The 26,771-nt window shown below is 44.0% G+C and overlaps 1 protein-coding gene across 1 annotated transcript in view; it reads left to right on the top strand.

Annotated features, from left to right (window-relative positions):
- Window positions 1–25,963, top strand: part of LOC124550692 (cuticle protein-like) — an 80,878-nt gene extending 54,915 nt beyond the window's left edge. Inside the window, exons 4-8 of the mRNA XM_047125416.1 lie at window positions 9,860–10,037; window positions 15,405–15,533; window positions 16,369–16,580; window positions 21,768–21,884; window positions 25,821–25,963. Of these exons, the coding sequence (XP_046981372.1) occupies window positions 9,860–10,037; window positions 15,405–15,533; window positions 16,369–16,580; window positions 21,768–21,849 (601 nt within the window). The 3' untranslated portion in view covers window positions 21,850–21,884; window positions 25,821–25,963. The remainder of the gene's footprint in view (window positions 1–9,859; window positions 10,038–15,404; window positions 15,534–16,368; window positions 16,581–21,767; window positions 21,885–25,820) is intronic.
- Window positions 25,964–26,771: the final 808 nt, after the last annotated feature.

Here is a 26,771-nt window from a genome sequence, read left to right as displayed (position 1 = left end):
CGCGACTGATCTTGCTCTGGTCCCTATGTAAGCGGGTATTCGGCGTGGCACAGAATTATCAGATGTCTTCTTGACGGGTATAGTGCCAAATTCTGTCCAACTGGCGCCCTAGATAGCATGCAGAGATGTTTGCAGGGCTCTGCCCATTAAACTACAGACGTTCTCTGTTCCGGAGAGCGCAACGACCTTGCTAGCCAAGGCAGGGTTCGGCAATCACGAAGACGTGCAGTACAAACTATGGTCGTGTACGGACGGGCATTATCTTCCTTAAATATAAGCTCAAGATAACTTGCCATGAGGGACAACAATGCGAGGCTTAGAAAATCATCCACGTAGCACTGTGCCGGAAGGATGCCGTGGCTGAAAAGAGAAGGCATCCCAGACCATCTCTCTTGTTTGCTAGGCCATATGGCGTCTCCCGTCCCACCATCGACATAAAATCTCAATGGCTGAAATAGAATAGGCTTCAGTGTGGGTCCCGCTGCTAACTGAGCTCCAATGAGCGAAGACGTGTCTGGAGATGCCGTGGGCAACCTGTCGCCACCATGTGGCTTAACAACCAGGAGTTCGCACCAGGAGCCCTTTGCTTATCATCAGAACGTCAGAAGCACGTCATAGTACGGCCCGTTTTGTCTCAAGGCAAGCCGTCCTGGACTTACCTTTCAGCAAGATGACGCCCACCAGCTCACGAGAACTTATACTACTTACCTTCGTGTTTGCCAAACCCCTCCTTATCTAGCAAGATCGCCGGGTCTCTTCCCAGTTGAGAACGTTTTGAGCATTATGGTGGGGGGTTCCTACATCCGTATCGGGAATTTCACGCGGCAACTGGACAAAATTTCACATTCACTCTCTATCCGTCCATCATGGCCAGGGGACATCGGCTGGTAATTAGTTTTCAATGTCTATAAAATTCAACAACAGCCGTATATTTTAAGACATCCTACTTTATGCCGAAAGCAACCAGTTTCAGCATTTCAATTTGCCACCTTCAGGCCCCATACGATTCTTCCCAAACTAACTAACTTGCCGCAGTTCACGGTATCCATTGATTTATGGTGCTGGGTAACAAGTTCGTCTATTTAGATAGAAGCGTATGGGGCCTGAAGATGGCAAAACGAAATGCCGAAACTGGGAGATTTCAGAATAAAATAAAATACTTACAGTGTACGGCTGTTGGTGAATTTTTTTCACTCTGAAAATTTGGCAGTATACCCCTCAAGAGGGGTCAATGCCTAGCCGAATAACTATTTACATAGGGACCAGAGGGATACCAGCCCGTTATTAACTTGCTCAACTGGTAAAGTTCTTTCACTTCAACAAATCATCCAGTTTTTCTGTAATTGTAATCTTTTGTTTGTCTGCACACGTACTCACACCTACAGATTTTCTCCCCATTCGGATAATTCCCTCGCTGCGCATCTCTCGCCCTCCCTTTTCTTTTTTCTTGGACTGTTTGTTGTATATCTGTAAGCTTGCTATCACATCCTTGGTGCGGATGCAGTGTAGGGAGTAAGATAAATGGCCAAGGACGTGACAAGTATAGAATTTGGATCGGACGGAAAGCGTGTTCGGTTAGGTGAAGCGATGAAGGCAATCGCTAGCGTAAAGCAGGAGATCCCGATTCGAGTTTCGGTTTTGCTCAAATTTTCAATTTCTGCCACCGAATTGCTTCAGTACAAAATAGCGACTGACGTCGGTACCTCCCTCAAAATATCAATAGGGAGCTTTGTAGTCGGGATCTGGAATCTGTGCATCTGTGACAGATTAGCTCTGTGTTCTGGAAGAAGTATTGTAGAAGTGAGAGGTAAATCTTGCCCGATGGTAATGTCAGTGGTATGTGATGAACCACACTCTCGCATGACGACCAGGCACAAGAGCCTTTAGTATCCAGAAACCAAACACAGAGCAATGCTGCAGCCCTCCGACACGTCAAACTCCTCTTTCCCTTTCATTAAAATTATTTGTTGTGTAGATCGAGCGGTGCCCGTTTTCGACCGAAACCAGTTGTCCCGTTAGAAATAACATGATTGCGCCGAATTGAGTTATTCTAAAAATAATATTGCTACTGTTTATCACTGTTAACGTACTTCTATCACCGCCGGAAATAGAACAGAGTACTACTGAACGCCATCATCAGGGTGTAGAGTAAAGTCGGCTTACTGTTGTCAACAGGAAGTACCATGAGCGAATGGAACAAGTTTGTTTCCAAACAGCGCTCACAAACCATACCGTCGTAATAGCGGTACAGAGATATATTAGGATAAGAAATCGGAGTCATAATTAATGACCCACTGGAGAACGGGGGTCCCTTAGGCATAAAAGTGGAGGAAATATCTGTGAACATACTCTCATCTACATCTACATACATACTCCGCAGTCCACCATACGGTGCGTGGCGGAGGGGTACCTCGTACCACGACTAGCATCATCTATCCCTGTTCCACTCCCAAACAGAACGAGGGAAAAATGACTGCCTATATGCCTCTGTACCCCTAATCTCTCTTATCTTTGTGGTCTTTCCGCGAAATGTAAGTTGGCGGCAGTAAAATTGTACTGCAGTCAGCCTCAAATGCTGGTTCTCTAAATTTCATCAGTAGCGATTCACGAAAAGAACGCATCCTTTCCTCTAGAGACTCCTACCCGAGTTCCTGAAGCATTTCCGTAACGCGTGATGGTCAAACCTACCAGTAACAAATCTAGCACCCCGCCTCAATCTGACCTGATAGGAATCCCAAACGCTTGAGCAGTACTCAAGAATCGGTCGTATTAGTGTTTCATAAGCGGTCTCCCTTACAGATGAACCACATCTTCCCAAAATTCTACCAATGAACCGAAGACGACTATCCGTCTTCCCCACAACTGCCATTACATGCTTGTCCCACTTCATATCGCTCTGCAATGTTACGTCCAAATATTAAATCGACGTGACTGTATCAAGCGCTACACTACTAATGGAGTATTCTAACATTACAGGATTCTTTTTCCTATTCATCTGCATTAATTTACATTTATCTATATTTAGAGTGAGCAGCCATTCTTTACACCAATCACAAATCCTGTCCAAGTCATCTTGTGTCCTTCTACAGTCACTCAACGACGACACTTTCCCGTACACCACAGAATCATCAACAAACTGCCGCACATTGCTTCCACCCTATCCAAAAGATCATTTATGTAGATAGAAAACAACAGCGGACCTACCACACTTCCCTGGGGCACTCGAGATGATACCCTCACCTCCGATAAACACACACCATCGAAGACAACGTACTGGGCTCTATTACTTAAGAAGCCTTCGAGCCACTCACATATTTGAGAACCAATCCCATATGCTCGTACCTTAGTTAGGAGTATGCAGTGGGGCGCCGAGTCAAACGCTTTCCGGAAGTCAAGGAATATGGCATCCGTCTGATACCCTTCATCCATGGTTCGCAAGATATCATGCGAAAAGAGGGCGAGTTACGTTTCACAGGAGCGATGCTTTCTAAAGCAGTGCTGATGCATGGACAGCAACTTATCTGTCTCAAGGAACTTCATTATATTCGAACTGAGAATATGTTCGAGAGTTCTGCAACAAACCGATGTTAAGGATATTGGTCTGTAATTTTGAGGATCCGTCCTTCTACTCTTCTTATATACAGGCGTCACCTGCGCTTTTTTCCAGTCGCACGGGACATTACGTTGGGCAAGAGGTTCGCGATAAATGCAAACTAAGTAAGGAGCCAATGCAGTAGAGCACTCTCTGAGTACTCTCTCTCAAATGTTTTATGTGCTATTCGGGATCACCCTATAAATGCGGAACAGACTGCGTTGTAACGATGGTGAATTTATAGGATCTAAAGTAAATGGATATGAAACGCAACAGAAAATATAGAAACCAGAATTGTGATGGAAGTTTAGGAGGAAGTAATACGACAACAGGGCGGCAAGCGATCATAGGGTGTCACCAGTAAATACAACGGTTATTTGGCAAGTAAGTTACGATCGGCCACGAAATTGAAACCATTGAGAAACTTAACTCAAAATAAATAAATAAATGTTTTATTTTCACCAGTCAGCTACACCTTCCAGCTACTTCTCTAGGTAGTCGTCGCCCCGACTGCCACACATGTCGTAGCGTTTTACCAACTTTTCAAAACTCTCGTCATAGAAGGCAGCAGCTTGTGCTTTCTGCCAATACTCCACGCTCGTGTCGACTGTGCTAAAAGCGAGCGGTCCGTGTGAGAAGAGATAAAACTCAGGTGCAGCCAGTTACGGACTGCTTTGTGGGTGATCAAAAACTTCCCGTCGAAAACGCTGCAGGAGCATCTCCATTGCCCGTACAGAGTGCGGCCGAGAATCGTCATGCAGAAGAAACCGCATTACAGTTACGTTGTGTGGGCTGCATGGTATCAGGCAAAATCTCTCTCAAGGCCCTCATACTTGGCGGGAAACGCTATTTCCTGGGCATCTTCATATCCTCACTGTGCACTCAGAACCGAAAATAGCGACGTGAAGCGATCGACGGGCGTACTGGAGACATCGCCCACCAGACCTGTGCAAAGCTACTTCAGAATTTTCACAGTGGTTTCCATTTCGCGACCGATCGTAATTTACTTTCCGAATAGCCCCCGTACAAATAAAAGCCACCGGAAAGTAGTAAATCTATACTCGTGACTGAATAATGCAGAGGGACGATTTCAAAGCAGTGTAATGATACGATGTAGTGGCTGTCTGCCCGAATGCTTTGCATAGAGCGAGCGATGACTCTTGACTTACGGAGGCGTGCTGGAAACTAATCGAATTTTTTATTACGTCATGCATATTACTCGCTCGACTTACACGCTTCGTTGGTGAAAGTTGGACCCTTCTGCCGAAAAAGTGTTTCGAATTAAAGCGTGTGACGTAGTGGTGTGTAAGTACAGAAAGAAAACAGATTTGGTTGCACAAGATAGACTTATTTAAGGTTCACGTGTGGTTTCTAGCCTTTATGGGGGTTTATTTTGCACTAGTAAGTTTTTTACGTTCAATGAATATGCCCACTTGCCCGAATTAGATACTCCTTTCACGCTTTACCACCTTTCTTTTCGGTGTTGTCATTTTCTTTTTCTGTGTTGCTGTAGGTTGACAGTTGCTATCTGGCTGTTACCTCCCAGCCCTATGAGACTTTTCATTAGAATCCACCCTTGGTCACGATTAGCAAGAGTTTTCATTTGGTAAGCTCTGTCATAGTGTTATATTTTATGAGTTGAAATTTAATCCTCTCACCATCCCCTGGAAAGCAAATATGGCCCTGAGCTCCCTAGTCTTATCGGTGTATGTCTTCCTCTTGTTATTTTTAATTCATTTATTTATTATTGCCTTTAACAGCAAGTTTTACTTACACCAGTCTGTGTTTTCCGCAGATTATCTGATGATACCTTGAACAGGCGAAACGCGTCACAGCGCTTGACATGGAGTTCAGTGATTTTTGTGGTGTGTGTCGTAGCTACTGTATGTCGGTGCGTGAGAAATAGAGAGCTGTAATCTACTATGACGAATTAGAAGTGTTCCTTTAACATGATAATGCCACACTATAGACGAGAGCAGCGGCATTTACAACTATCTTAGGCCCTTTTGTCGATCATCACATAATCCCAACTTGGCTCCAAGGAATTCACTCTGACTGTGATGAAACGATGCTAGAAGAGTTGACGTTGTGGCTCCTTCAAAATGCCAAACATTCTACAGTGAGTTTATCGACAAATTTGTCTCTCGTTTGGAGAAATGTGATCATTGCCGGGGTGATTATGTCGAGAAATAAACTGGAAGAACGAAAAATAAAGCTGTTGAATGTTAATAATGTATGATTTACTTAAACAACTTCAAGAAATTCCACACACCAAAATATCAGAAGCGTCACTTTTCAGCACGCCCAAGTACTGTGGAATCGTTTGGGTCATGACACTGAAAAACTATCTGAACAACATTTGTGATTAAATGTATTATGTTGAATGCAGCCTGATGATGCCGACACAAGTTATTTAACGAAAAGTTTCAGACCTATAAGCCGGACAGAAAATAAAGAGCAACTCAGTACTGAACTTCTGTAAGAATTATAATAAACCGTGACGAACTACATTAAAGAAAGAATTATAACCATATATGCTAGCACGTTTCAAAAATCGTCTGATGCCACGGAAGGAAATTATTAGCCAAAAACTATCATAAATGAGCTGACTGGGTCTTAACACAAAAAATGTACGCTACTCTAACTCACTTCTTGATAGAAGTACGTGCAGTCTGCAAAATGCTGGGGAGTAAGTCGCTGACTGGATGCATGCTGACTTTATTATTGCAATATTATGCATTTCGGACATTGCCATAATCCGATATCTTGGAACATAACGTTCTACACAGATAAAAAAGTTAATACAGTAGCAGTGACGACCGTAAGCGTGAGCCTATGATCGTTACTACTACAACACGTAACTTTTGTATCTATGTAGAATGTTATATTCTAGGATATCTAATGACAGCAATGTTCGAATCGCGTAATATTACAATATAATGGCCGGCCGCGGTGGTCTAGCGGTTCTAGGCGCTCAGTCCGGAACCGCGCGACTGCTACGGTCGCAGGTTCGAATCCTGCCTCGGGCGTGGATGTGTGTGATGTCCTTAGGTTAGTTAGGTTTAAGCAGTTCTAAGTTCTAGGGGACTGATGACCGCAGATGTTAAGTCCCATAGTGCTCAGAGCCATTCGAACCATTTTTACAATATAATGTCAGTTATTTTGCAGTCAATGACTTGTCCCGCAGCGACCTATTCAGCATTTTGCAGACTTCACAGATTTTTCAGCATGGTCGTATACCTCCTTCGTGACTTTATTTCGCAGCTATCATATTTGGCAGATTGAAACTGTGTGCCGAACCGAGACTCGAACTCAGGACTTTTACCTTTCGCGGGCAGGATTGATAATATAAATCATATGCTTCCATTGAGTTCTGTCCTTCTGCGGCGAAAGTGTATTTCTTCAACAGAAGCGTATAAGATGACTATAATGCAGCACTTATATGATTTGCACATCACCATATTGTGCAAATCACATAAGTGCTGCACAAATTTTGGAATATTTGAAAAATACAGTCCTGCAATTTCGCAACAAAATCGGGCGGAATTTTCGATGTCACCAACACACCAAGAATATTTCACCCCAGTGGAAGAATAAAAATCAAAAACGGACGATTATGCAAAGCCTATCTTGCAAATCTTGTGAACAGCCGTCTGATGATGAACTTGTCAGTTCGAAACCGGTTACGGCGCTATTTAATTAAATAAACAGCAGTATTAATAGTGGCTGATTGTTGTCTTCTTCTTTGTAAGAAGCAACCTACATTAATTGTACACAGCCACGATCTCACCATGTCAGTTTTAGGCAGAACAGCAAACTACATCTGACCAAAAATAGCAAATGAGGCAATAACTGGCACCGCATTCTCCATTTTAAGTATTATAATCCAGATTCCACTCACTTATGCAACTGGGTAGCGCTGCTACAATGTCTTAGAAGTACATAATTGCTGCACACGTTGTTACAACCTTACCGATTTCCCACTCTATGATGTTCATTTTTTGCAAAAGCACTCACACGGTGAATTTTTGTTACGGACAATAATTTACATTGCTTGTGTGCATGGAGCTGAGCTGTAAGATGAGAGCACGTTCATTATTCTTCGCCTTGTATAGATGTAGATAGGAATTTCGTAGACACTTTATACCGAGAAACACTTAGATGAAGGCCTTAACGCGACAAAGCAGAATAAAATTATCAATCTACGCATTCTGGAAACATATCGTGGAAGACATTCATACAAGGATCCGTACACAACAGAATGGAGCGATTCCAGTTGATAATAGCAGGAAACAGCATATGGCATTAACTGCTTAGTGAAAGTGTAAAAATGATGGTGTGGAACCAAAATATCAGCAGAAACTTTGTACAAACACGACAAGTAGGTGCTGTAGAAGTCTCAATATAAGAACGTACGCTGCTACTCAAAGTTTCAGCCACACTGAGGGTATCCGCCGCTGTTATTCACGAAGCGTTAGCGTCATTAAGTAGTCCTCACACAATTATAGTGTCACTATGAACGTTCAAGGAACGTGCCGTTCAAAAATTTACATAAGACTCGCTGTACACCGCTGTAGAGAGATCACTGTCGACGATTGTACGAATTGTCACTTGGCACTAGACGCTTACGGATGTCTTCAAGTCTACAGGAACACGGCGACCTTTTAGTTAAGTACCTAAAGGAAATTTCTGCGAATGTGACGAACAAGCACTAACACGTCTCGGAATAGAGGCACTTACACGTCTGAACCATAATGTGTCCACTGGTAACTGTCGTTGTTGGGAATTTCTCGGATTCCAACGATTGTTTTAATCCAACGACGCAAAATCTATCAGTCTAAACGCTGTAGAAACGTGTCGTCCAAGAAATACGCGTGAGGTTTCCTATCCAAACATGCAGAATCTTAAGTGACGACAGCAGTATAAGATGACACGTGTGACTAAAATCGTAGTAACACTTCGAAGATGATAGTAATCTAATCAGCAGCAACGATGTACAAACATGCCGGGAAAACACGATATCAGGTCTCGGTACAGAGCCGCCTGGCAAGCAAGAAAGTTTGGTCCTCAAAAATGGTTCGAATGGCTCTGAGCACTATGGGACTTAACTTCTGACGTCATCAGTCCCCCAGAACTTTGAACTACTTAAACCTAACTAACCTAAGGACATCACACACATCCATGCCCGAGGCAGGATTCGAACCTGCGACCGTAGCGGTCGCGCGGTTCCAGACTGTAGCGCCTAGAACCGCTCGGCCACCCCGGCCAGCGTTTGGTCCTCGCGTGGGTATTCCTGCTGTGGCACTAGCGGATGACGGCTCTCACAATAGTGAATGATACTATCATTCAAAACAATGTAGTAACGCGTCGCTCAATAAAGCTGCGAAATGATTTCCACGCAATAATGATGAGTGTTTACTGTTGGAAATATCAGGAAAGGCGAGATTAGGTTGGTGATGCTTTGAAAATGATAGGAGCCCGACGGCGCAGACTCAGAATAGCGACAGAAACATTCTAAACCGTTGAAGAGCAGGAGCTAACATAGGTCTCAGTACAGAACTGTGTGGAACGTCCGAGAGTTTGCGCCAGGCTGATGAACCTCGTGTACAAATGCTTGCTGCACACTTTGTGGATCACGACGACAATTTCAGTCTGTCGACACATCAAACGGTCCAGAAACATATTATAAGACATTTACGTAAGGCAATGGACAGTTCACCGTCGAAAACAATAGGAAGTAACATATTGAACTAACTACATTCTGACGTTTTAAGGCCCACAGTCAAGTTGATGTGCAGAAGCAGGTTATCGGCAGACTATACAAATGCGACGAACAGGCAGTATCCAAGGTCCCAGTACAGAACCCTGTGGTACACCAGAAATGTGGCACCAAACTGAGACTCTCCCCCAGCGAATGCTGCTCGGCTATTTCTGAGTCACAAAGACGGCTTGAATCTGACGACGCAGAATCAGTCACTCTTAACATTGTACAAACGTGTCGCTAAAGAAATTTACGTAAGTGTCCCTACGCGACGCTACGCGTCATTCACCGCCGACTACAGTACGAAGAGACACGTGATATTAAATATTTTGAAGGTGACAGTATGTGATGGTGCAGAACTCGAATATCGGCAAAACTTTCTAAGAATTCGATGAGCAAGTGTCGGATCAGAGCTGTGTGCATCGCCCGAATGTTGGAACCAGACTGAGGGTCAGCTCGTGGAGGCGGTAGTGGGTAGCTAACTCGGCTGCTCTCGCAGTGTTTAGTGGGGGCGTGAGTGAGGCGGCTGGCTCACCATTCCGGTGGAACCAGTCGCTGCGGCCGCCAGCGTCTGGTATAAAAGGACCCAGCTCGGCTCCAGACGGCACCAATAGCTTTCAGCTGCAGATACAGTCGCCGCAGTCCCACAACCACCAACCACCAAACACCATGAAGGCCGCTCTGGTGAGTAGCACCCTCTCTCTCTGTAAAATTCTCTGACAATATGCTACATCTATACTTCTCGAGCCACCTTATTATCTATATGGCTGAGGGTACTTCTCACTCCCCAGTAATTTTCTCTCCGTCTTTCTCTCTGTCTCTCTGTCCCTCTGTCTCTCTCTCTCTCTCTCTCTCTCTACATCTACATCCACATCCATATTCCGCAAGCCACCTGACGGCGTGTGGCGGAGGGTACCTTGAGTACCTCTATCGGTTCTCCCTTCTATTCCAGTCTCGTATTGTTCGTGGAAAGAAGGATTGTCGGTATGCCTCTGTGTGGGCTCTAATCTCTCTGATTTTATCCTCGTGGTCTCTTCGCGAGATATACGTAGGAGGGAGCAGTATACTGCTTGACTCGTCGGTGAAGGTATGTTCTCGAAACTTCAACGAAAGCCCGTACCGAGCTACTGAGCGTCTCTCCTGCAGAATCTTCCACTGGAGTTTATCTATCATCTCCGTGACGCTTTCGCGATTACTAAATGATCCTGTAACGAAGCGCGCTGCTCTCCGTTGGATCTTCTCTATCTCTTCTATCAGCCCTATCTGGTACGGATCCCACGCTGCTGAGCAGTATTCAAGCAGTGGGCGAACAAGCGTACTGTATCCTACTTCCTTTGTTTTGGGATTGTATTTCCTTAGGATTCGTCCAATGAATCTCAGTCTGGCATCTGCTTTACCGGCGATCAACATTATATGATCATTCCATTTTAAATCACTCCCAATGCGTACTCCCAGATAATTTATGAAATTAACTGCTTCCAGTTGCTGACCTGCTATATTGTAGCTAAATGATAGGGAATCTTTCTTTCTATGTATTAGCAGCACATGACACTTGTCTACATTGAGATTCAATTGCCATTCTCTGCCCCATGCGTCAAGTCGCTGCAGATCCTCCTGCATTTCAGTACAATTTTCCATCGTTACAACCTCTCGATATACCACAGCATCATCTGCAAAAAGCCTCAGTGAACTTCCGATGTCATCCACAAGGTCATTTATGTATATTGTGTGTGTGTGTGTGTGTGTGTGTGTGTCCTGTAACACTCATAAATATTACATAGGAATAACCGCTGCATGTAAACTGAATGAGCTCGTATTTTTCTAAATAAGGGAATTTTGTCAGCTGCATGTATATCTTCAACCCGTCTTACTGGTGCACGGCAGAGGGTACCTCTCACACAGCATTTCATTGACCTGGGTCCTACTCTCTTCTTGTCACTGTCCAGGACTCCTATGTGTACTCGTATGTATACATGGCTGTAAAATACGGATTCTATAGTCCTTCCCAAGTCTAAGTACCTCACATACTGGTAAAATTGATTGCTCTGTTGAACCTTCCTGCTAACTTCTGCCTCCATTCTTGCATTTTCTAATTTCACACTTTCTAGATATTTAAAGTAATCCATAATTTCAATATCCTGTCCAATTTTTATTCGTCCCTTCCTTTCTCCGTCTCCTCTGCCTTCTGCAAACTAAAAATGTGAGATGTGGTATATATTATCAAATCGCAATGTTTTCGTATGTGCTTTAGTGGCCGTAAGTTAATTCAGAAGCAAACACTTTGGTGAAACTTCCTGGGAGATTAGAACTGTGTGCCGGACCAAGTTCGAGTCTCGATACGGCACACAGTTTTAATCTGCCAGGAAGTATCATATCAGTGCACACTCCGCTGCAGAGTGAAAATCTCATTCTGGAAACACTTTGGTCATTATTATTTCATACGTTGAGTACGTAGTTAACTGTTTGTCCCTCAGACTTAGGGACTATACTATACGACCTACACGAAGTCGATAGCACGCTTTATCTGCTCGTAATGTCTGCTGTTTCACTTGCCCATCTCTGATGAACAGTTTATCCGGAACGCATGACATAAAAAATTAAGCATATCATCCGAAAAACAGTTCACTCTGTTCCCCTAGATGAGCGCCGCAGACAGAGGCACCGACGTCAATACCGTGTTGCTGGGCTAACAAAAAGCATTCGACACAGTTCCACACTGTCTTTTAGAGCGAAAATTTCTAGCTTACCGAGTATATGAGCAGATTTGTGACCGGGTTCAAGACTTCCTTGCTGACAGAAATTAACGCGTCGTTCCTTTCTTTTAACTGCGATTTGTTACAACATTATAGTTGTTTCTCACACCCTAGCTTTGAAAGTCTCTTGCCTATTCCAATCTTCTGCCTGCAAATTACTCTCTGACATAGCTCCTCGACTCCCACTTCCCATGTTGTTTCCGTCACCTTTTTTAGCCCTTCATCCAAACACTACATGTGTCCATAATATCTCAGCCTTTTTGCTTCGATTGTATCCGTTACAGTGGTACCGAGGTTCATTCTCTTGTGTATGTCTTCAGTTTTGGTTTCATCCCATGATGTCCACCAGCAGCAACATCTCGAAAATCCCGTCTCTGTTAACAGTGGTTGTATTCACTTAATTCCCCTGTTTCAGCTCCATACTTTGCTATACACTCTCCAAAAGTTTTACCCATTCTTACCTTCGCTATTGATCTTTGCTCCATAAAAATCCATTTAAATATTCTTAACGATACGAAATCAACAGATATAATGCTAATTTCAGTGGTATACAATAGGTGTGTTATAGGACCGCCACTGTTAACAATGTACAACAATTATGTAGCGGACGTCGTCAGAAAGCTCCATGTTGCACTTTGTAAACGATGGTATTGACTGTAGGGAATCTGTAATACCAAAAGGCTGTAGCGAAATGTAGGGAAATCTGTGGATGATCTGTGATTACTGCAGGAACTAGCAGTTGACCCTGAACGTAAGTAAAAGTAACGTATTGCACATAAATAGATGAAGAAACTCACTGCTGTTCCATTATATTACTGGCGATAAACCAAAAGATAATCGTAAGATACTTAGCTCTAATGATATAAACAGCATTAAAGTGGAATGACCACATAAAGAAGAAAAAAGATGCCGCAGTCAGATTAACTGGACGAATCTTCAGAAAATGTAGATCATCCAAGAATTAGTTGGATAAGAAAAACACTTGTAAAAAAGATTGTACATAATTACTCATTAGTCTGACACCGTTACCCCGCTAGAGTAACATAAGAGATAGTGTAAGTCTGGCGAAGAATAGCAAGTGTAGACATGAGATCGCTTCATGAGAGATGAAAGAAGGTGCTCGGAAAACTCCAGTGAGTAAAGCTGCAGGAGAAGCATTGGGCATAATGAAGAGGTTTATCGTTGATATTCCAAGATAATATGCTCCAAGAAAAATTTGACATCAATTACTACGATAATTGACCAGGGTGAAAAAGAAAATCAAAGAAATTGGAGTTCACATGGAGGTAGACGAAGAGTCGAGAATAAATTAACAAATGATAGAGATACCCTCCACCACACACCGTATAATTGCTTGCCAAGTATAGATTTAGATTTTTAGAGGACTATGAATCGATTGTTTCGAAGAATGCGATCGACTGAATGTAATGATTATTTCAAGCAATAACAGACCTTGCGTTATTTAGTTTCATGTTCCATGAACCATTTACACGATAAATCTTAATGATGTGGATGGAGTCACTATATTTCACAACAGGAATTATTTTCTAAATATGGCTGCATTCTGATCATTTACAAGTGTATTGTTTCATTCTTTATTTTTTGAAAGACATGCAGATGTCATTTAATAGTTTCTATCCACCATCTTGTACACATTACAATAACACAGACACTTATATGGAATAGAAGGAGTTGTTGAGGAGAAAATTTTTTCAGCTTCATTTCAATATTTACCTCGCAGTCTGCCAAACATTTATATCACTGGATAAGTGTCCGCCCCCGGTAGCTGAGCGGTCAGCGCGACAGAATGTCAATCCTCAGGGCCCCGTTTCGATTCTCAGCTAAGTCGGAGAATTTCTCCGCTCATAGATTGGGTGTTGTGTTGTCCACATCATCATCATTTCATCCCCATCGTTGAGCAAGTCGCCGAACTGGAGTCAAATCGAAAGACTTGCACCCGGCCAAAGGTCTACCCGACGGGAGGCCCTAGCCACACGACATTTACATTTACCATTGGATAAGTGGTCAAAATATTAGCTGGAGCATCATGCACCCCTCTTGCGTTAAATACTACATTGATGTGTAGTAATGAATGCCATTTTTTAAATTCCAGTACTGTATTTATGTACATCATCGTCCCTTTTGAACTGCAGTGCATAACTTACAGCAAACTTCATCAGGAAGTAAATGTAATGTGAAGCGCAATTCAAAACACCTAACTCCTGCGATAGATGTCTACAAGTTGGTAGTAGGCGAGCACCACATATTATCTTTACAGCACGTTTTTGAGCACTGAATACATTGTTTTTGAAAGATGCGTTACCCTGGTACATTATTCCATGAGAAATTATTGACTGAAAAGGTGCAGATGCTTACTGATTTGTGTCTGCCCAAGATTTGCAGTGACTATCAGTGCAAATGCGGCAGAACCAAGTTGTTTTAGGGGTCCTAAAATAAGTTTTTCTTGCTTGTATTCCCATCAGTATGGACATATAAGAGTTTGCAGTTTACACCCTAATTATTGTTTACTCACCTTGTGTTGCACTTGTTGGTGTGGTACCTCTTGAATTGCAGAAGTGAATAGATTGTGCCTTTTTAAAACTGAAGACGAGACCATTCCCAGGCAACTAGTCAATTATACTTCTAAGGAAGTTGTTTATCATTTCTTCTGTTGCTTCAATTGATTACAGAATTAGTGTCATCTGCGAAATGAACTAGTTCTGATTGTTGTACATTAGATGGAAGAAAGTTTACGTGCATGTGGAGAAATAACGGTCCTTAGACTGAGCCTTGTGGCACACCATGCATCGTTCCTCCTCAGTTAGAATAATGGTAATGGAAATGAGCGTTTGGCGTCATTGGCTGTGAGGCCCCTTGCAAGGCAGGTCCGGCTGCCTAGGTGCAGGTCTTAGTACATTCAACGTCACACTGAGTGACCTGCGCGCCGGATGGGGAAGAAATGATTATAAAGACAACACAACATCCAATCCCTGAGGGGAGAAAATCCACGACCCAGCCGGGAATCGAACCCGGGCCCGTAGGACAGCAGTTGAATTAATAGATACTCCTTTGTGCATTCTTTTGGTTAGATATGGCGTTATCCATTGGTTGGCAATACCATCAGTGACACAAAACAGTTTATCTAGGACAATATTTGACTTACATTCAGATGCCGCAAATAGATCGCAGACAATACCAACTGGCGCTGTTTTGTTGTTTAATTCTTGTAAGACTTAGCGAGTGAGTAATATGGGTGGAGCACGTGTATGGTGAGTGCAAGTGCTGTCTGCTGCCGCAGGTTCTGCTGTTCGTCGCCGCTGCCTGCGCCCAGGCTGTGGACAACAAGGAGGCCGCTCCTGAGAAGAAGCAGGAGAAGAGAGGCCTGCTGGGTCTGGGATACGGCGCTGCTGTCGCCGCACCCGCTGCCGTAAGTACCACTAACGTCGTATAAACTCAGTAGCCTGTCAATGGTATTATCCAGCAGTCGTTGACGGATACTTCGTGGTATTACACAGTATCTCTGAGCACTGACTCCTCATGCGATCTTGATCTGATTCTGGTTGTCACTACCTAAACTAATTATTATTTTTTTTATTAAAAATTAAACTCCTCCAGCTGTGCTTAAGATTTCATAATCATTTGGCCACTAGTTTCGACGTTGCGTCAATGCCATCTTCAGGACTGTACACTATGATGATATCAGTTGTGTGTGGCTGAGTACTAGAAGTCCGCGGTGAGGCCAATACCTGCTCCACATGGATGGCGGGCACTTTAAACAAAAATTATAAAAGCTGATGTCCCACCATCATCTAATTTAAATATGGATGTACGAAGATTAAACTATTTATCTGTAAAGTTAACTAAAGTTAAGATCTTCTGGGGCGTTAGGCCTCGTCATATTTCCACTGAAATAATCTACGTTTCGACCACTCTGCTGTGGATATTCCGGTGTCCACAATTGCTAGAGGATCCTGATGGAGAACCCGGCAGAGGGGTCGAAACGTCGATTATTTTAGTGGAAATATGACGCAGCCTAACATCCCAGAGGAATTAAACTTTAGTCACAACGGCCACGAAAGCCTGCAGACTTAGATAAGATTACCTCTACTTGTTCGCTCATACCTATTGTCTGTAAGAAGTCATGTGTGTGAATTTAGCAAGCTGTGTTTCACCCAGGTGGCTTGCATCACTAATTCTAAAACTGTGTCATGGGTTTGTGGCTGTGTCCACTAAAACATATAGTGTGTACTGTTGCCTTGCAGGTGAGCTACGCTGCTCCTGCCATCGCTGCTGCCCCCGCCATCAGCTACGCCGCCCCCGCTATCGCCGCCGCCCCTGCTATCAGCTACGCCGCTCCCGCGATCGCCGCCGCCCCCGCCGTCAGCTACGCCGCCCCTGCGATCGCTGCTGCCCCCGCCATCAGCTACGCCGCCCCCGCCGTGAGCTACGCCGCCCCTGCTCTGAGCTACGCTAGGTGAGTAGCACCCAGTCTTAATGATCGGGTGACGCTACAGCAGATGTACTACTAGGGTGACTGTCCATTTCACGGACTCAAGACACGACCTGAATTACATCTACATCTACATTTATACTCCGCAAGCCACCCAACGGTGTGTGGCGGAGCGCACTTTGAGTGCCACTGACATTACCCCCGTTTTCTGTTCCAGTCGCGGATGGTTCGCGGGGAGAACGACTGCCGGAAAGCCTCCGCGCGCGCTCGAATCTCTCTAACACATTCTCTGACATATTCGTAATCTCCTCGGGAGGTATAAGTAGACGGAAGCAATATATTCGATATCTCATCCAGGAACGCACCCTCTCGAAACCTGGACAGCAAGCTACTCCGCGATGCAGAGCGCCTCTCTTGCAGAGTCTGCCACTTGAGTTTGCTAAACATCTCCGTAACGCTGTCACGCTTACCAAATAACCCTGTGACGAAACGTGCCGCTCTTCTTTGAATATTTATCTCCTCTGTCAACCCGACCTGGTACAGATCTCACACTGATGAGCAACACTCAAGTACAGGGCGAACGTGTGTTTTGTAAGCCACCTCCTTTGTTGATGGACTACATTTTCTAAGGACTCTCCCAATGAATCTCAACCTGGTACTCGCCTTACCAACAACTAATTTTATATGATCATTCCACTTCAAATCGTTCCGCACGCATTCTCCCAGATATTTTACAGAACTAACTGCTACCAGTGTTTGTTCCGCTATCATATAATCATACAATAAAGGATCCTTCTTTCTGTCTAATTAATTCTAATTCTATCTAATTAATGTCCTAGAAATGTGGAAAAAGCCAACGGCTTTGCCGCAGTGATAATACGAGTTTCCGTCAGATCACCAAAGTTAAGCACTTTCAGGCTGGGTAGCATTTGGATGGGTGATCGTCCGGCTCTGCCGAGCGTTAATGGAAACAGATGCTCTCACCCCCATTGTAGCCATTGTAGAAGTGTGTTGACCACATACCACTCTACATCTGCTTTCAACGACGCTGACTGGGTGAGAACGACGTGGCGATCGGTCGGTACTGTTGGGCCTTACTAGGTCTGTTCGGACGGAATTTGTGTGGAGAAGGCTTAGAAAAGAGACTTAAACAAGTGTGCATGCTGTATTTCTCTATGAAGCCAGGTTAATCCTTCTGGAATCCTAGAATGGCCCTTAAAATTTGCGGAGGTTTCTGTGTGCTATTATGAAACTTCCTGGCCAAATACAGCTGTTTTGTGTGCGTCTTTCGGTGAGACTATTCATACTGACTGAGCCACCGATTTTGATTTTGTTTTTCCCGTTGAACCTGGGATTCTACTCCTCGTTGGCATTTTTCCTACCGTCGAAGTGTTTTTTTTTTTTTAAAGAAATAACATTCTGCTTTCGACTTTCACTACTGATTGCCACACGCTATAATTGTCTCTTTCGGCGCTAGTCTAACATAAAGGAATTTTCCTCCAGTTGATTCGTAAAACGGATGAAATTACCATGTCTTAAAGGTTTCTTGACGACAAAAATTTCCAAAACAAAACTGTTCTATTGAGACAAGAATACATCAGAAAAAATAGTCTTCACTACGGCAGTGAAAGAAATGTAAGTACGAAATGCTCTAGAGGGGACTGAAATAACCGAGTGAATAATATATAGCCGGCCGCGGTGGTCTCGCGGTTCTAGGCGCGCAGTCCGGAACCGCGCGACTGCTACGGTCGCAGGTTCGAATCCTGCCTCGGTCATGGATGTGTGTGATGTCCTTAGGTTAGTTAGGTTTAAGTAGTTCTAAGTTCTAGGGGACTGATGACCACAGCTGTTAAGTCCCATAGTGCTCAGAGCCATTTGAACCATTTTTTTTAATAATATAAAAAATTCAACAGAACAACTGTTCTGGTTTGTTCGTCGCTAAAATAAACAAATAAAGGAAATTAACATCTTTCCTTTGTTGATTTGTTTACTGTCATATTTCGATAAGTTTCGTGAATGCCTCTTACTATTACGGCGATGGGAGCTAATCCCCATCCAGTTTCAGTAATTTTTAGAGTTCCTAATTGCCTGTGATACCAGGGACTTGTGAAATCCCTATTATTTTCTGTAACACGATGTACGCTATGCAGACATAGCTCAACTACTGTCCTTCACAGAAGTTTTGCTACATACAATGACTACTCAAGGCATTATGATCTGTGCCCCCAGCAAGGTTGAATGCCTCCTGGCAGTGTTGCGGGCACATGATGCAACAGGGAAAGAGTGTAAGTGGAAGAGAGCCGAATTTACAGTCATTACAATAAATGCATAAGTCCAATGATACAATCTGTTTTGACAAAAGGCACATTGCTCTGGCCCTGCGGCTGGAAACGAGAGTTTCTGAAACGGCGAAACTGGTCGCCTGTTGGTGTAGTTTTACTGGGAGCACCTATCGAAAGTGACTGAAGATCGGTGAAATAACCAGTAGGCTGTATGTTATTGGACGACCATGCCTCATTACAAAATTTAGAGATTGGATGCTGCCCCGCTGTGTAATTCACATAGGCAGCTATCTGTGGCAGAACTGACTATAGAGTACAATGCTAGTGTAGACACAAGTGTTTCAGAGGACACTGTTCAAAGGCCATTTTTGAACAAAGAGTTCCACGACCCCTATGTGTTCCTGCGTCGTCACTTATACGTGGGGTGGACACAGAATCACTGAGTTTTCCACGGAGAGTAAATAGAAAAAGTGTCGGACAACGCCGTTTACCTATCCAGTGTAAATACATTAAATAAGCGGCCGTGCGGAACCCTCCGCAATTCTGAAAATTTTTCAGTTAATATTTATTCTTCCCTTTATCTTTTAACCCATGGTATGGTATGGTATTCCACTGGATGCCTAGAAACGACGGAGAGGCTCCGTCCCCGCCGTAGTCCACAGTGGTACACAACCCCACAACAGGCTACAGCAGTCCACTCACCCCACCGCCGCCCCACACCGAACCCTAGGTAATTGTGCGATTCGGCCCCCCAGTAGAGTCGCACGGACACGTCTCACACCAGACTTGTTACACCTTGTCGATGGTTGGGTCCCAACACGCCGTCATCGAGGCGAATGGCTGCACGAGACATGCACAGCACCTTAGATCCATGCGGGTGAGGTCGGAATTACGCAATTGGGCACATTGGGCTGGGGTTCCATGGGATCTGTGTTGGTAATCGATCATGGCAGCAGAGCACTAGGTGAACATTATTGTGGACCACCTGCATCGTTTCACGCTTGAAGAGAGCCCTACGGGGATGAGATCTTCCAGCGGGATAACTGTCCGTGTTGCAAGATCAGAATCATTCAACGGTGGTTTAAGGGGCATTATAGTGAACTCAGACTGATGTCTTGGCCAGCAAATTTTCCAGATCTGTATCCACTGGGAGCCAGCTGCGTGCCCGTAAAAACTACCCCTAATTTGTGGGAATTTGCTTGACCTGTGCGTTGACATTTGCTGCCACGTACTTCTGGAATCCTGTCAAAGACTTGAAGAACCCTATTCAAACAGAGTCTTTGCTGTCCTGTGTTTGAAAAGTGGAACCAGACGCTATGTAACAGGTCATGATGTTTTGGTTCATCTGTGTATCTTGTGGGATCAGTACTGGTATGTTGCTGAGATGTGGCTTTGTCATGCCTATGGAATGATTACCAGAACGAGTCTTCCACTATGCCGCGAAGTGTACTGAGTTACAATACTTTCTGCCGTTGTGAAACACTGTGCCAGACTGGGATTGGAGGGCAGGGAGGTGCCTCCATGAGAGTGATGTTTGGTTCACCTCAGGTGTCACGTGACGTACACAAGTCTGGCCCCATATGAAAATAGGGTGCAGGGGTGGAAAACTCGCTGCGTCTGCTTTACATGCTTGAGGAATAAACTCATTTTGTCCCCTGCGTTATTACGCAATGTGTGACTATGAAGCTCAGCCACCACCGAAGTACATAAAATCGAACGCTGTACTTCCCTCGTCTGAGAGATGTTACAGTGGCCAGAAAGAAGCCCTGTGTGACGTACATAATGACTGATACACTGACAATGGCGAGTTTCCTTTCGTGTAGGGCCTTCCTCACACGGATGTGCTCGACTCAGCCATTCGACATGGCACACTTCGTCGTATGAATTACGCGTGCTAGTCATGTCTAACCTTCACCTGTCTCGCACATCTGTCCTACGTTTCTAAAATTTCTGATACCGCAACAATGCACTCACTCTGTAAACGTCAGCTACAGTCACGTGCATGTAAAAATGCAGGTTGTGGGGTGATGCGTATTAGCCAATAGCCAGTAGTGCAATCGTTTGTAAGTCTTGTGCGCGTCTGGTTGCGTGTAGAACAGCTCTGGTTCTCATGAATGTCTAAGGACAATGAAGGTATTTAACTAAAGTTGTGTTCGTTATGGTGGGCATAAAGGAGAACATGCTACGTATTACGTTCAGAATCGACAATGATAGTTTCCGGGTTAGGTGAATTTTTCCGTAGGGAATCAGAAGCGGGAAGCGTGGCCTAATGTGGTGGATACTGCAGAGTTGGCAGTTAAAAGATGGGTGGAGAGTGTGACGACAGACAGAGACAGAGAAGAGAGGCAGAGAGAGAGAAAGAGAAAGAGAGAGAGAGAGAGTGAGAGAGAGAGAGAGAGAGAGAGAGCACTCGGCCATTCCTCAATGCATTCTCCATGTCTTTCAGCACAGAATGCATCGCCCAGTCACTTTCTCATTTGCATGTCACTATAGTAGGCAACGAATTTCGAGTTGGTCGTTTTCTTTAAAAACAAAATATTCTCACGCTTTGTACTTCAGTTGACGAATAGATACCCATCTTTGCCCCCAAATAGAAAACGTATTTCGAAGCACAATGGCACAGTTACCTTCATCAACTTTGTTCGTGTGTTGTATACAGATATGGAATTCAGTTTTCACCACAATTTTTAATTACTTCTAGATCTGCATACTGATTCTGAAACCATACCTATATAACGGAACACGATGTATAGCATGTAATGATCTCTGATCTGGTAACGCGGAATTTCGTCTAAGGGGCGATTTGAATGTCACTGTGCTGTAGAGAAATAACCATGCTCAAACTGTTACGACCGTTATCCCCACATTCGATAGCATGAAGTTACTGTGGAGTAGGATGGATGAACGGAACACTGTGGTTGCATTTCAGGTACGCCCCCGCTCTGAGCTACGCCGCTGCCCCCGCCATCTCGTACGCCGCCCCCGCCATCGCCAAATACGCTCTCCACTAAGCGGCGACTGAAGATGACCACCACTTCACTGGCAGGTGAGTAAGCGGAAATCATACACACAATAGCTACAACCAGTCACTGGAAATGGAGAGATTTACATCATGACGAACCAGCCCCAGCTCCTTCAAACTCTGCACACATTTATTCGTCGCAGAGTGTGTACTGAATTACTAAAACTTTGATCCCATTCGGAACTGCTGTCGTCCACATCTGTAAGATGCGGACTGTGGATAAGTGGCGACCGATGGCAGTACCGAGACGGTGCAATTACGGTAACGCTGTGTCACGGATGGCGCAGTGGTTAAAACACCTCCCTAGTAAGCGGGAGACCGCGGACTCGAATCCTGGTCGGGTGAAAATTTTCGCTCGTCGCGGCCTATTCTGTAAAATGTCGCACTGCAACTAGCAGCAATGATCCCCCTTCAATTTACATACACGGTTTTTGTTTAACCGTCGCGTTAGTGGTGGCTAGGACAAGTGGCGGTCCAATCAATGGAGTCACCACACCTGTGCTGGCCAGCCTATCAACTAGTTCATTGCCAATGATTTGCTGGCTGACAAGTGACCCACAGCAGCTTTGCCATGTTGCTATTGTCTCACCGTGCAGGGGATTCATGGCATACTGAAATGATCTTCGATCTTGCTGTGCGGATCGATAGAGATTCCAGAGCTGCCTGGCTCTCTGCATCCATGTTGATGTCACGATCGTTGTAGCAGGCAGTCAGATTCTCCTCCGCGTCCATTCTGGTAGAGAATATTTCCACCCCTATTACCGTGGACAATTTCCTCAGACAGTTCGCTCTATCTAGTGCACACTGCCGCCTGTACGCCGCGACACCGGTGCCTACAACAGTTTTCGGTCCGCCAATCAACCAGACTGTATCTCGTGAAAGGTATCGTGTTTCATTCTCTCACTGCTCCCCACTTCCAGTTTGGATAAGCTTGCATACTGTTGACACTATAGCCAGCATATCCCTCTACAAATACTGCTATCAAACTGGTGACACTGCGTCACTATGTCCATGCTGTAACTCCTTCCCTTTCCAGGAGTGGTTAAGTCCCCACAGTGCTTAGAGCCATTTGAACCATTTGGACTGGGAGTGTATCACTGGCATTTAGAACTTATGGCACCGTTGAGTTACAAAGGCTGTAGACACTTTAGTTCGTCAGAATAAGTTAACGTGGTGTGTTGCGATACCATGCTGCCATGAACAGGTGCTCTGTAATGCTTCAGTAGTATGCCAGTTTTAAGAACAGTGTTGCGTAATTAGGAACATAATTTTGACTTAGGGCCTCTGAAACGATAGCATTTTCGTTTGACTTACGTCTTACACTTGACCGCCATGAGCTCGTTTCGGACAGTTTTGATGGTCTCTCCTCACGCGTATCAACTACCTCTGAAAAATGACACCATAGCCTAAGACAGCCAGTACTGGAGGGAAAAAGAATAATTTGAGTTGATGGCAGCAATATCGCTCTTTAAGAAGTTCTGCCCAACTGTGGTAACTGCTCGAAGAAAAGTCACTGAATTGCGACGTGCAAATTCTGTTCAGTTTCAGAGCTGTCATAATCCTTGAAAATATACAGTCCTAATTACGGATAAAATAAATTCAACTTCCCGCCCAATCTACATCTACATCTACGTAATTACTCTGGCACAGGGATCAATGAACCACCTTCATGCTGTCTCTCTACCGTTCCACTCTCGAATGCACGAGCACTTAAATTTTTCCGTGTTAGCCCTGATTTCTCTTATTTTATCGTGATGATCATTTCTACCTATGTACGTGGTTGACAACAGAATGTTTTCGCAATCGGAGGAGAAAACTGGTGATTGAAATTTCATGAGAAGATCCCGTCGCATCGAAAAACGACTTTCTTTCAATGACTGCCACTCCAATTCAAGTATCATGTTTGTGGCACTATCTCCTCTATTTCGCAATAATACAAAGCGAGTTGCCCTTCTTTGTACTTTTTCGACGTCATTCGTCAGTCCCACCTGATGCGGATCCCACACTGCACAGCAATACTCCAGAATAGGGCGGACAAGCGTAGTGTAAGCAGTCTCTTTGGTAGACCTGTCGCACCTTCTAAGAGTTCTGCCAATGAATCGCAGTCTTTGGTTAGCTCTACCCACAATATTATCTATGATCGTTCCAATTTAGGTTATTTATAATTGTGTTCCCTAAGTATTTAGTTGAATTTACAGCCCTCAGATTTGTGTGACTTATCGCGTAATCGAAATTTGGCTGATTTCTTTTAGTACTCATGTGAATAACTTCCCACTTTTCTTTATTCAGCGTCAATTACCACTCTTCGCACCATACAGACATCTTATTTAAATCATTTTGTAAGTTGTTTTGATCACCTTACAAGATGACAGCATCATCTGCAAACAATATAAGACGGCTACTCAGATTGTCTCCTATGTCGTTAATATATATCAGGAACAATAGAGGGCCTATAACGCTTCCTTGGGGACACCCGATATTACTTGTGTTTTAATCGATGACTTTCCGTCTATTACTACAAACTAATGAATTAATTATCCAAACAAACAAAACGGTCGATCCAAAAACCCGCTGTGTGTGAAATCTTATGGGACTTAACTGCTATGGTAATCAGTCCCTAAGCTTACACACTACTTAACCTAAATTATCCTAAAGACAAACACGCACACCCATGCCCGAGGGAGGACTCGAACCTCCGCCAGGACCAGCCACACAGTCCATGACTGCAGCGCATTAGACCGCTCGGTTATTCCTGCGAAAAACCCGCTGTCACTTGATTGTAAATCACTCTCTCGGCCATTGACGTCCACTTCGTGTGGTAGAGTCACTACTTGCACCTCAAGTTCTCTCCCTCTTGTCCTAACATGAACGTTTAAGTGCTGGAGCTACTGCGCTACCTGGGTGAACACTATACATTCTGACTGCCCAACAGATGGAGCACATAAATATGTTCCTTCACCTACAGTTTAAAAAGGCACCTAAGTAGTTTCTAAATTATTTTGCTTACGATAAGATATTCATCTTAGAACAGTATTTCAACAACGTGACACACGTGTTCTAACAACATCACATAGATGTACCACACAATGATTAATACTAATTTCTTGTTCAGAACGAAATACAGCGGTAGCTGTTTCACGTGTTCTTAGGTCTGCAGTGGTACATCACTCTTCCTCTCTGTTCGAATTACTCAAGGACTTCTACAAGTAATCCCAAGTGCTGTGACGAATACGTCCACGAGATTACGCAAGCTACTTTCCATTCATATTTTTTAAAATGTCTTCGGAAGTTTATGTAATATCGGCCCGCCCTGCACCCATCCCGTGATATTATCTGTTTTCCAATTTATTCATTACCGTTCTTCCTCGTCAGTTTTTATTATTATTAAAGCTGCGTGGTAGATATGTTATCTTGTTGGCCTTCCGCTTTATTTTTCTAATTTTATCTCTGCATGGAAACAGCGTGGTTGATTTTGTAGTTATTTCTTCTTTAATTAATGCAGCCAAGCATCATATTAATTTTACACGTTTGTCCTTTATTAGCAATTCAAATTTTACTGCACTACATTTAATTTCGTCATGGCTATAATGTAGCAGTCCCCTACATTGCAAAAAATATACAGATAAGCAGTATTCTTTTGTAGTGTCACAGGCACTAACGAACTGTACGAACACTTGATTTATCTGGAAGTTAACTGTTACATATCTCGTACGTTCCTTTCATGTTCGACTACAGTACACTCTACCTGCTCAGTTTCACCTTCATTTCTATTACCCTCCTTTCCAACTACACTAGTCATATTCATATCAAATTACGACATGGTTCATCCGCATTAAACGTCTTCTGCAATTGAAACCATTTAATTGCATTCCTGTAGAAGCACCTTTAATATGGTGAAGAAATTTCTAAGGGTGCCTTCGCGCTGACAGCCTACTAATCTTTTACTTGGTTTTTTTACAGAAAGCTACTACGTCCACGTGCACCACCACGACCAGAGGAAGCGCATTACGTCAGTTTTCGCAGCAACTTCATCAACACACTGTAGCGGCAGTGCAGCGAACACTCTAACCGTTCAGAATGAATAAATAAATAACTTAAACAAATTCATTACACATGTGTCTTCATTTATCACCCATCAAGCCTATCACGTGACTCGTTGAATATTATTTAGCTACACTGAATTAAGAGATAAAACTAAGGATTTCATACATGACGATAAGTGTGGCGTAAGGAAAGGTAAAGGTACCCCTAAAGCAATTCTGCTATTGCTCTTGATAATAGGAACAAGATTAGAGAAAAATCAAACACCTTCATAGAGTTTTTCGTCGTAGAGAAAACGTTCTAAGACGCAAAGATGTTCTAAATTCTCTACAAAAAATGTGTAGTCTAAAGGGAAGGATGGATAATGTGCAGTATATAAAAACTAAACTCATCCCGAACAGGCCATGAACGCCCACCGGCACCGACCGGTCGCCGTATCATCCTCAGCCCACAGGTGTCAGTGGACGCGGACCTGGAGGGCCATGAGGCCAGCACACCGCTCTCCCGGCCGTATGCAAGTTTACGAGACCGGAGCCGCTACTCCTCAATCAAGTAGCTCCTCAGTTTGCCTCACAAGGGCTGAGTGCACCCCGCTTACCAAGAGGGCTTAGGAAACCGGATGGTCACCCAGCCAAATGCTAGCCCAGCGCAACAGCGCTACGCTTTGGTGACTTGACGGGAGCCGGTGTTAACACTGCGGCACGGCCAATGTTGCCGAATGTGGAGTATATACAAAAACCTAAAAGAAAACATAATAATGGAATACTAATAAATTGCTATCCTTTGTGAAAGTAAAGAAGAATTACATGAAGTATTGAATGGAATCAACAGTCTAAAGAGTGCAGAATGTGTACTGAGAGTGAACAGAAG

The sequence above is a fragment of the Schistocerca americana genome, chromosome 9 (genome assembly GCF_021461395.2).
Source record: "Schistocerca americana isolate TAMUIC-IGC-003095 chromosome 9, iqSchAmer2.1, whole genome shotgun sequence".
Lineage (NCBI taxonomy): Eukaryota > Metazoa > Arthropoda > Insecta > Orthoptera > Acrididae > Schistocerca > Schistocerca americana.
The sequence above is the reverse complement of the archived record's forward strand: the minus strand, read 5'-3'. Positions and strand labels throughout refer to the sequence as shown.